This window comes from Anomaloglossus baeobatrachus, chromosome 12 (genome assembly GCF_048569485.1).
Source record: "Anomaloglossus baeobatrachus isolate aAnoBae1 chromosome 12, aAnoBae1.hap1, whole genome shotgun sequence".
In the NCBI taxonomy this organism is placed as follows: domain Eukaryota; kingdom Metazoa; phylum Chordata; class Amphibia; order Anura; family Aromobatidae; genus Anomaloglossus; species Anomaloglossus baeobatrachus.
Window position 1 is genome coordinate 94,940,752 of NC_134364.1, and position 9,709 is coordinate 94,950,460.

Genomic DNA, 9,709 nt, shown 5'->3' on the forward strand with positions numbered 1-9,709 from the left:
GATCACAGATACACACAGCAGATCGCAGGCACACACAGCCATCACAGATAGACACATCCGATCGCAGGCACACACAGCCGATCACAGATACACACATCCGATCACAGGCACACATAGCCGATCGCAGAAAAACACAGCCGATCGCAGACACACACACACACACACACACACACACACACACACCACATCACATCCAGCACTTACGGCAGCAGGGAATGAGAGCAAGTCACGTGTCCGGTCAGGTCCTGTTCGTCGCGCTGCACTGCACTACATCTCAGGATTCTCCCAGCGAGAAGAGATCGGTGTCACTGGATGAGGTGAGTGTGTATGCGATCCGATGTGTGTGCGATCCGATGTTTGTGTGTGTGTGTGTGATTTGTTGTTTGCGTGTGAGCTGATGTTTGTGTATGCGATCTGATTATGTGTACGATCTGATTGTGTGTACGATCCGATGTTTGTGTGTGAGATCTGGTGTGTGTGTGTGTGTGTGAGAGCTGCTGTGTGTGGGTGTGTGAGAGCTGCAGGTCCTCTGCTCGGCGTCTGGTGAGTGTGATTGCCGGGTGCCGCTGTGTATAATGAAGTGTCCTGCAGTATCTGTTTTTTTTTTAGCTGCACGGACACTTCATTATTGATCCGGGACTAGGGCTTATTTTCGGGGGAGGGCTTATATTTAAGCCTTTCTCCGAAAATGCTGAAAATCCCTGCTAGGGCTTATTTTTGGGGGAGGTCTTATTTTTGGAAAAATACGTTAGGTGTGGGCAATATGAAAATCACACCAGAAACCAGATAAAAAGGGGAGAAGTTGACTCAATCTTTGCATCTCCCCAAAAAACTAAATAAAAAGTTCCATGTAGCCCGAAACTGTACATAGTAACACTATAATATGCAATATATACATGTCTACCCTTAAAAGACAGGACACATGATATTTATGTTGATCATTGTGATCATTTTTGCATTGTATAGTTAATACACTTTATTGATGCTATTGATTGCATAACATGATTACGCTTAGATGATGTCACAATACCATCATCAATAAAAAATCATAAATAGGAAAAAACTAAGCCCTAGATTAGTAATGGGAGGTGTCTGACATCCCCCACTACTAATCTGTAAGTGAAAGGAAGTAAATTCAAACACCGAAAAAATCCTTTATTTGAAATAAAATACAAAAAAACCCTCTTTCACTACTTTATTAACCCCCAAAACACCCAGGTCCAGCGTAATCCACACGAGGTTCTACGACAATTCCAGCTTTGTTACATCTAAACTGACAGCGTACGGCCATAGAACATGACCGCCCTCTGTGAGCTTCGGGCAGAGAATGAGTTGCAGTGATCAGTGGTAACTTAACTCATGTAAGTTGAGGTCACAGCTGGAGGTTCCCACAGTCCTCAACCTGCGACCACAGGTAACCTGACCTCAGGGAATCTCAATGAACTCAGTGAACACTGTGAACACTGAGTTCACAGACCTGCATCTCCTGGCAGAAAACATTTTTTTCCAAGAGATACAGATTTCATGCTGAAATTTCTATAACATATTCCTGCACCCAATCTACACCTCATGACAAAAAGAACCATCAAGACATCATGCCGTTTTGATGCGATAGTGCTGAGAATTTTTTTCACAGGAGGTGTAGATTTGGTGCAGGAACATCGTGTAGAAATTTAAAAAAAATCAGCATCTCTTGACAAAAAATGCTCAAAAATGGTTTTCACGCTGTTTCAGTGCAGTTTTCTGCCAATAGGTGCAAATTTGGTGCTGAAATGTCCGCACCATTTTTCAGCACCAAATTTTCACCACCTCACATAAAACTGCACCGAAACGGCATCAAAACCATTTTTTGTACATTTTTTGCCAAGAGATGCAGATTTGGTGCTGAAAATTGTATACCATATTCCTGCACCCAATCTACACTTCCTGGCAAAAAATTCCATCACTACTGCATCATACCGCATGTAGTAGGAATGCATTTTTTATCAGGAGGTGTAGATTGATTGGGCGTAGGAATATGTTATAGTAACTTCAGCACCAAATCTGCATCTCTTAGCAAAAAAAAAGCCGTTTTCTGCCAGGATATGCAGGTTTGTGAACTCTGTGACTTCACATGAGGTGAGGTCACCTGAGTTCATTGAGGTCCCCTGAGATCAGGTTACCTGGGATCACAGGCCGATGACCATGGAAACCTCTTGCTGTGACCACAACTAACCTGAGTGACGTCACCACTCATGCAGCTCATTCTCTGTCTGAAGTTACAGCAGGTGGTCATGATGAATGGCCACACGCTGTCAGTTCAGATGTAGCAGAGCCATATTGTTTGTGGGACCTTTTGTGGATTACGTCAGACCTGAGTGTTTTAGGGTTAATAATTTGTTGAAAGAGGTTTTTTGTATTTTATTTCAAATAAAGGATTTTTCCGGTATTTGTGTTTAATTTTTTTCACTTACAGATTAATGATGGGGGATGTCTCATAGACAGCGAAGAAAAAGGAAGTTGGACCCAGCACCGATTTCAAAAATAGGATAAAAATTTACTTTTCTTTATTGGTACATTGTTAAAATTCTCATATGAAGACCGTATATGGAGGGTTTAATACATAGGTGAGCTTAACGCGTTTCGGACTTCATAATAATAAAAAAAAGCAGTCCTTAATCATAAGTTGATTAAGGACTGCTTTGTTTTTAGTATTATGAAGTCCGAAACGCTGTTTATCACAAGCTGGTATGGACTTTCCAGTGGACTTCGTGCATCCGTGAGATTCTGCGGCATTGGGGGACAGGTGAGCTGGAAACACTTTTTTCATATGATGTCTCATAGACGCCTGCCATTACTAATCTAGGGCTTACTAGCAGCTGTGGGCTGCGATTTACCGCATATTACCCAGATTTCCACCACACCATGGCAATCTGAAAGAGTCAGGTAAAATTCTGGGATTGTCACATCTAATGGGTGCAGCAATCCTGGGTGGCTGCAGGCTGCTAATTTTAGGCTGATGGGCCCAATAAGCATGGATCTCCCCAGCCTGAGAATCCAACCCGCAGCTGTCCGGCTTTATCTTAGGTGGGTATCAAAATTGAGGGAGACTGCATGCCATTTTTTTTAGATTATTTTTTTAAAAGCTGCATGCGATTCCTCTTATTTTGATACATAGCAAAGATAAGCACATGGCTGTCGGCTGCAGACTGTAGCCGTGGGCTCTATCTGTGCTGGTATCAATAGACGGGAGACCCTACACCAATTTATATATTTATTTAATTTACACCAGTATAAGGTCGCAGACCGCGTCTGTGATTCCAACCAATCACAGACACTGTCCGGGGGTGGGGTCTGACTGCAGCCAATCAGAGACGCTGATGGCCGGGGAAAGCTGTGAATATGTATGAGGGATAATGAGTGGCCCTGGAAGTGGCGTTTCAGCCACGGGGAGAATCGTTAAGTATGTCATGCTCTAACTCTTTTGCTTCCTTTTTTTTTTACAGTGATTTCCCTGGCTAATCACAGCCATCCCAATACTTGACATGGCTGTGATGGGGCAAGGACTGGGTATTCTGCAAATGAACAGTCACCGAATATTATTGCCAACTTTTGTTCAAAGTGTTCGGGTAGCCGAGGCGGAGCCGAACTGGCCAAGTTTTATATTGAATCTGAAATTCGCGAACTCGAACCAAATAGGTTTGCTCATCTCTACTAATAAACTGCATTGTAAAAAAAGTTATCAAGCTGTAAACTTATTGATCTGAAACCAGGGAGAGGAAGATAATCAACGAGATGATCTCAAGTCTCTGCCATGAACTTTTCTGCTCTTTTTTAAAAAAAAAAAAACCTCAAGGTGTTAGATGTTCAGTACACTCAGTTCTGCCACTTCCTTTACCGCCCCAGCTCTGACATAGTCTTAGGTGGTCATTACTGATGAGCAACACTGCTAAGGCAGGTGGCATGTTTCTGTATAGTAGGCGCAGGGGGACTCAGATGAAGGAAATTTGACCGGTTGTGGACTTCTAGTGTGGACATCTGGAAGAGCTTCCAGTTGACCATGGAGTTGTAGATTTTCGTTATGGCTACGAAAATGGAAAATGTGAAGGGGTTACAGCTCATATATCTTGTCGGTGGTCAGAAAGTGGAAGTGACCACTTCCTTCCTGGCTATTAATTACAGTCTATAGTAGGAGGTTTTTATTAATCATCCTCAGTGCAGAGTAAGCAAGATGCTGCCATTAATATTAGCCCTACTGACTGCTCCAGGTAAGAAGTCATTTGTTCCAAGGGGTTTTGAGTGAGTTTGACAAACGTTTCGCAAGTCTATGTGGCATCTTTTTCTGGTAGATGTTCCTAGAGTAGGTATAAAGCTGTGGATGATGATGAGCTGGTCCGTGTTTTGCAGTGATTAGTTTTTCAATGGTCCTCTATCAGCCGGTGGATGTCATCTATGTGGATGTAGAAGCCACAGCCAAGATCTCGTGTGTGTCCAGTGAACTGTTAGAAGCTGGAACCAAGATCTCCTGGTACCGAAGAAGTTGGAGTACTGGAGGAAACCTTTTACTAGTAAAATCGTGTGCTGGGAATAAAGACCAGAATAAATATGTCTGTAATAATAGCCGTTACATGGCTTCACTGGAGATACGAAACACACAGATCAATGACTCCGGAGATTACTTCTGTACATATTACAGTGAAAATGTGATTGGAAATGGAACCACCTTGGTCATAGGAGGTAAGACTTCTAAGAATATCAGGTACCAGAAGGGGCGCTCTTTTACAAAATGTTCTTTTCTTGGGTTTCAAAATGCACTTTATCCTATAAGAATCCAACTAACTTTTTATTTTTAGTCCTTTTAGATTTTCCTCCTCATTTTTTGTTCTTTTAGTCTTTCCTTCCCGCCTTTAAAACAATAACCACGTGTATTTTTCTGCTAGTAGAGCTGTATATTTTTTTTTTTTTGCAACTGTTTTTTGTTTTACTTTTTTTTGAGGTATTCATTTTGCAATAAAAATAACTATTGATCAAGTCATTATATTGGTCAGAAGGACTAGAATTAGGAGGGTCTATTCGTGGGACTACGGACCTTCAAGTGGGTCAATAGTCTTTGGACGCTGGAGTTCTGTGAATCTTTAATCTTACGGGATTCCCAACATAGCTTTTAATTAGCCGGTCAAACTAGTCAAAACTTTCACCAACATAGAGTCCACCAAATCGATCTACTCAACTGTAGTCAGAATTGTTAAGTTGATACTATATTTATATTGTTTTTTTGTTTTTGTTTTTTTTAGATTTTATTACTTTTTTAAAATTGAAACTTTTACAAAAATTAAAAGGTGTACCGTCCCTGAGCCTGTGTATGTATGCTGCCTCTGGGGGTTTAGGTCTCATGGGAGGTTCCTATTCGTTCTAGCCTCATTACAGGGGACACTCCACCATATCTTGGTGCTGCTACCTCCAAGACACCACCAGTAATAGTTCATGCTCTGCAGTGTGTGCAACTGGTTCCCGTGAGTCTAACTTTGATCCATCCCACTACCCAGTTACTTCTCCCTGACCTGTGTCCTCCTTGTACTGTCTGCCCGCCCTGTCTGCCTGACCCCGGTCCTGTCCCGTTTCTTCGTCACCCTGTCTGCTTGACCCTCGTCTCATCCAGTGTCTCCATCTCCTTTCTCGTCTCTGTACATACTTGATTTCCCAGCTTCTGACCTTGCATATGATTCTTGAGTTCAGTTCTGTTTTTCCCTGTTGGCTTTTTACGTTTCTTCCTGACTTCTGACCCCCTTGCTTCCACTTGTTTACGGCTTGCTGATTTCCCAGTACTGACGAGACATCCTGGTTTAGACTATCGCTTGCTGATAACTCTCTCACTTGTGCTATCACCCTCTTGTGGGTTTTTTGCTAACTGCACTTTGGAGTTGAATTTCCAATCCGTTTCAGTGCTCCTACAAGTGGAGCGTGACAAAAGGTTAGCGTGCTTACCCATATTATGAAGAAAAAACAAAAAGCCAGCACCAAATGTGCACTTCAGCACTAAACATTCCAAACTGTACTTATTATAAAAAAATTTGAGATTTTTGGCAAAAAATTGCAATTTCTTGAGCTGCCTCGCCACGTCACGGCAAATCTCATTTGAGGCAGTCCTACACTAAAATATTTTTATAAAATGTGCCATACGGCCTCACATATGAATAGTAGAACTGCTCTTAGCAGCACTCACCTGGTCTATTTCAATCCCGTACCCATGACTGAGTCATGGCTGTGGGCGGGACAGGTCCAAGCAAATGCTGCATGAAGTAAATAGCCTGTGGACAAAGCCTGATGACTTAATGTGAACAGTCACCAACCGCCAAAATCTAGACAGATGGAATACATCCCAAATTGGGGTGCATAGCAAGGTGGAGGTCAACCACCGACCAATTCAATGAAGAAAAAACAAAAAGCCAGCACCAAATGTGCACTTCAGCACTAAACATTCCAAACTGTACTTATTATAAAAATTTTTGAGATTTTTGGCAAAAAATTGCAATTTCTTGAGCTGCCTCGCCACGAAGGTTCCCTACCTGTGACCAGACCGTCCCGTGGAGTCCCTGAAGGTAACGCACCAGACCGCTGCAGCAGCCCTGGGCTCCACAGAGCAATTACAGGGCTTTGGGTTTCTTTTTGGCAAAGTGAGCTATAGTTTGTATTTGCACCTCTTTCCTTATGAATTTTTAATTCCTATTTTTTCGCAGAAGGTGGAGACAAAGTAAAAAACAACACTTTTGGGTTTTTTTTAGGATTTTATGTGACAAAATTAATTTAATATTACATTTGTTTGGACTTCTGCGGAAGTGGGCAAAACCAAATGTGGGTGAAGCTTTAATATTTGTGCTCATTTTTTTATTTATTTTTTTGGCACATTAAAATTTTAGAGAGAATCCAGTGGTAAAAGCACTAAAAAAGCCAGAGCTTTTGCATTTTTTTAAAATTCACCCACTAGCCCCAAAATATCACTATAAAAATTCTACAAAATGAAAAAAAAAACATCGATTTTGTGGATAATATAATTCACTGTAAACTTTTATCCTCTTTTCTTTTTTGTGTTTTTATTTTTTCCACCCACACTTTTTTATTCTCCCAACCCCATAGCCATATATGAGGGCTTATTTTTTGCAGAACAAGTTGTAGTATTGAATTACTATACATTTTACCAACTAATTTACTGAAAAAATAGGGAGACAAAAATGGACTGGACCTTATTTTGGTTGTTGCCAGTTATTCAGACCTGCAATTTTTCTAAAAAAAACCCCATTTTTTTACAGTGTGAGGGATTATTTTTTGCATGTTAACCTGTTGTTTTTATTGTTACGATTTAGGGGTACATGTGATAAATTGATCACTTGTTATTGCATTTCATGTGAAATGTCCATCAAACAAAAACAGCAATTCTGGTATTCTGATTTTTTTGCTTAACAATTTTTATAAAAACAGATTAAGTAATTTTATATTTACATGGATCGGACTATTTCGAAGACTATATCAAATATGGGTTTTTTTATTATTCCAAGATGCATTTTTTAATTGGAAGAGAGGATGACTTACATTTTTATATTTATTGTTTAATATTTTTTTAAACATTTTTTGTAGATTTTTACTTTATTACTTAGGCTGATTGTATGTTTACATATTGCAATATTATCGTTTTGCAAAATAACACTCCGCCTGTGAAGCCCACTCACCAAGATAGTGACAACAGCAGCCTTCAGTAGGCCCCCGATTACTATGGCAAACCATTACCATCCTACAATTGTGTCATGGGTTGGACCACAAAATAAAAAACATGAAAAAATGTCCAAAACATCTTTCAAGGCCACTTTACACGCAACGACATCGCTAACGAGATGTCGTTGGGGTCACGGAATGCGTCACGCACATCCGGCCTCGTTAGCAAAGTCGTTGCGTGTAAAACGCAACGTGATCGTTGACATGTCATTCATTTTCCAAATATCGCTGATGTTTTGGGACGCAGATTGTTCGTCGTTCCTGAGGCAGCACACATCGCTACGTGCGACACCCCAAGAACGACAAACAACTGCGTTCCTGCATCCTCCGGCAACGAGGTGGGAGTGTACTTCATGCGGATGCTCTCCGCTTCTATTGGTGGCCATCTGTGTGACATTGCTGTGATGCTGCACTAACTGCCCCCTTAGTAAAGAGGCTGTTCGCTGGCCACAGCGACGTTGTTAGGAAGGTAAGCACGTGTGACGCGTACTAGGGATTTTGTTCGCCACGGACAGCGATTTGCCCATGACGCACAAACGACGAGGGCGGGTGCGATGGCTAGCGATATTGCTAGCGATGTCGCAGCGGGTAAAGCGCTCTTCACTGCCAAAGGTTTTGGGACATTGTGAAACTTGGTTAATAACTAAAGTACAACATTTACAATCATTGGCGTCATCTGGCAATTTTGCAGCATAATTTTTCTGGTTGACCAAGGAACAGACAGTTAAGAAACAACTCTTTTCCATTTGTCCATATGGAATAGTTGATCTACTGTATACTATAGTATATATTCTGAACAGTCTATAGTTGTTTTCTCCATGTATTTCCAAAAAGCTCTACATGTAAAGCTTCAATCCATCTTCTGGCCCACATCCAGCAAGCTCTTCCTGTTATGACGGTGCAGTTTGCTTGTGTTGTGCAAGGGGTTCACCATCCAGTCTACATAACCTGGAACATTTCTGGGATATATCCGAAACGGAAGATCACCTCAATTCAGAGATCTGATGGAACATGGATTTTCATGAATATCATCTCATCTCCCATTGAAAGATGGAGTCACCGAGACTGGGTGATGTGTAAAGTCTGGTCCAGTCCCATCCAAGTCCTTGTCCATTGGGAACTACCAGTTGAAGGTAATGTTCTACACCTTGATTTAGTTTCTAACTCTATGAAAACAATAAAATCTTCACATTATGTGATTTCCAGGAAAATAATTGGATTACAGAATCCTTCTATAGTATAATTTTTATTTACAACTGATCTTTGATTTGCAGTTCCTAATCTGGCCTACAACTTTACTGCTTTAGACTAGTTTTGAGTTTAAACCCCTGGATAACATCTAGAGTGGGTGAAACCAGAATACATAGGGAAAATTTTGGAGATCTGGTTCAGTGAAGGGAGGTTGGTGAACTTGAGTGCTGGATTAAAGCAGGTGAAAAAGGCTAGTCAATGTTGGTAGCAGAGGTCAAGCAGATCATAACTGTAGTGCCAGATAGGTAGTCAATAGTGATGAGCAAGCAATACCATGCTCAGGTGCTCGGTACTTGTTAAGATCAGTTGGTGATCGGATGAGATCGACTCAAGTGCCAGAGTATAATGGAAGTCAAAGGGTAACTTGAGCATGTTTCTGGAAGAGTTACCAAAAAAATGCTTGAGTTCCCTATTGACTTTCGTTATACTCTGGTGCTTGAGTCATGTCCATCTGAGCATCACACTGCTCTTAATAAGTACTGAGCACCCAAGCATGGTAATGTTCGGTCATCAATAGTAATCAATAATTTAAAAATGAAATAGGAAATCTGCTTTGACTGGCAGAATGGCCATAGAGATGCTGCTGTAGGGCGCGGTCGAATAGCGGTATGACTCATCCGAGGATTGGACTTGCCGGCAGCTCTCCTGAGCCAAGTGTGAGAGCTGCATATAAATAAGCACTGTCCCGCTCAGGTCAGGATAGCCACTGGCC

The 9,709-nt window shown here is 41.4% G+C and overlaps 1 protein-coding gene across 1 annotated transcript in view; it reads left to right on the top strand.

Annotated features, from left to right (window-relative positions):
• LOC142257602 (NACHT, LRR and PYD domains-containing protein 6-like) overlaps window positions 1-9,058 on the top strand; it is a 105,674-nt gene extending 96,616 nt beyond the window's left edge. The window contains 2 exon segments of the mRNA XM_075329739.1: window positions 8,581-8,879; window positions 9,021-9,058. Of these exon segments, the coding sequence (XP_075185854.1) occupies window positions 8,581-8,879; window positions 9,021-9,058 (337 nt within the window).
• Window positions 9,059-9,709: the final 651 nt, after the last annotated feature.